Source organism: Martes martes, assembly GCF_963455335.1.
Source record: "Martes martes genome assembly, chromosome: 6".
NCBI lineage: Eukaryota > Metazoa > Chordata > Mammalia > Carnivora > Mustelidae > Martes > Martes martes.
In genome coordinates, this window is record NC_137893.1 from 68,215,444 (window position 1) to 68,217,055 (window position 1,612).

The 1,612-nt window shown below is 36.4% G+C and overlaps 1 protein-coding gene across 1 annotated transcript; it reads left to right on the top strand.

Moving 5' to 3' along the window:
* Nucleotides 1-212: 212 nt before the first annotated feature.
* Nucleotides 213-1,244, top strand: LOC308344698 (trace amine-associated receptor 3; the record flags this gene model as incomplete). The annotated part of the gene is made up of 1 exon (XM_080806442.1): nt 213-1,244. One exon carries the CDS (start codon nt 213-215, stop codon nt 1,242-1,244), a length of 1,032 nt encoding a protein of 343 aa, XP_080662568.1.
* Between the last annotated feature and the right edge of the window lie 368 nt (nt 1,245-1,612).

Sequence of the window (1,612 nt, forward strand, 5' to 3'; positions counted from 1 at the left end):
TTTTCCTTTCCTACTGCAGCAAATAACTCAAAAAACCACCACAATCGTATAATTTTAAATATTTAAATAAATAAAGATGGAAATGAATTAATAACAGATGACTTTGAACCTTATTGCACTTTTAGGAGCTGAAATTTACTGTAATCATTTTAAGAAGAGAAGAAACACTGACTCATCTTTCTAGAGAACGGAATTAGAAATGATAAAGCACCATGGATCTAACTTATATTCCTGAAGACTTATCCAGTTGCCCAAAATTTGGAAATAAATCTTGCCCTCCTATCAGCCGTTCTTTGCATGTCCGAGTGATAATGTATTCTATTATGACCGCAGCCATGTTTATCACTATCTTTGGAAACTTGGTTATAATGATCTCCATATCACATTTCAAGCAGCTTCACTCTCCCACAAATTTCCTGATCCTCTCCATGGCAACCACTGACTTCCTGCTGGGTTTTGTCATTATGCCATATAGTATGGTACGATCGGTGGAGAGCTGCTGGTATTTTGGGGATGGCTTTTGTAAATTCCATGCAAGCTTTGACATGATGCTAAGCCTAACCTCCATTTTCCACCTGTGTTCCATTGCTATTGATCGATTTTATGCCGTGTGTTACCCTTTGCACTACTCGGCCACCATGACAACCTCTATGATAAAGCGACTGTTGGCATTTTGCTGGTCAGCCCCTGCTCTTTTCTCATTCAGTTTAGTTCTGTCTGAGGCCAACGTTGCTGGTATGCAGAGTTATGAGATTCTTGTTGCTTGTTTCCGTTTCTGTGCACTTACTTTCAACAAATTTTGGGGGACAATATTGTTCACTACTTGTTTCTTTACTCCAGGCTCCATCATGGTTGGTATTTACGGCAAAATCTTTATTGTTTCCAAACGACATGCTCGAGTTATCAGCAACATGCCTGAAAACTCAAAGGGAGAAGTGAAAAAAAACATATCTAAGAAAAAGGACAGGAAAGCAGCTAAGACCTTAGGTATAGTAATGGGGGTCTTTCTAGCTTGCTGGCTGCCTTGCTTTCTTGCTGTTTTGATAGACCCATATTTAGACTATTCCACTCCCATAATAGTACTTGATCTTTTAGTGTGGCTTGGATACTTCAACTCTACCTGTAATCCCCTTATTCATGGTTTTTTTTATCCATGGTTTCGGAATGCTCTTAAGTACATATTGTCAGGCAAAATATTTAACTCTCACTCAGAAACTGCAAATCTGTTTCCTGAAGCACATTAATTAAAAAAAAAAAACTATTATAAAAGTGAAGAGAGTATTGAAAATGAGACTTATTATTTTGGCCTCATACCTCACATTAATTATTCTATTAAATTTCAGTGATCTAGATAAGTGTTTTGTAATCTGCACAAGAATTACATTCAGTATCTTTGACCAATCAATCAATCAATCAATCACTTGTGAACTCTGTCAATCAACACTCCCATTTGACTGGGGGGAAATATACAAAAGAAATATAAAACATTTCAGAATAGGTTGGCCTCTATTTACACACACAAGACAATTATAAACCAATATAAGAAATAATAAAAATCAAGTGTTAATGGTTTTGGCTGTTGATTCCACTCTAAAATTCAGACAAGAGAAGA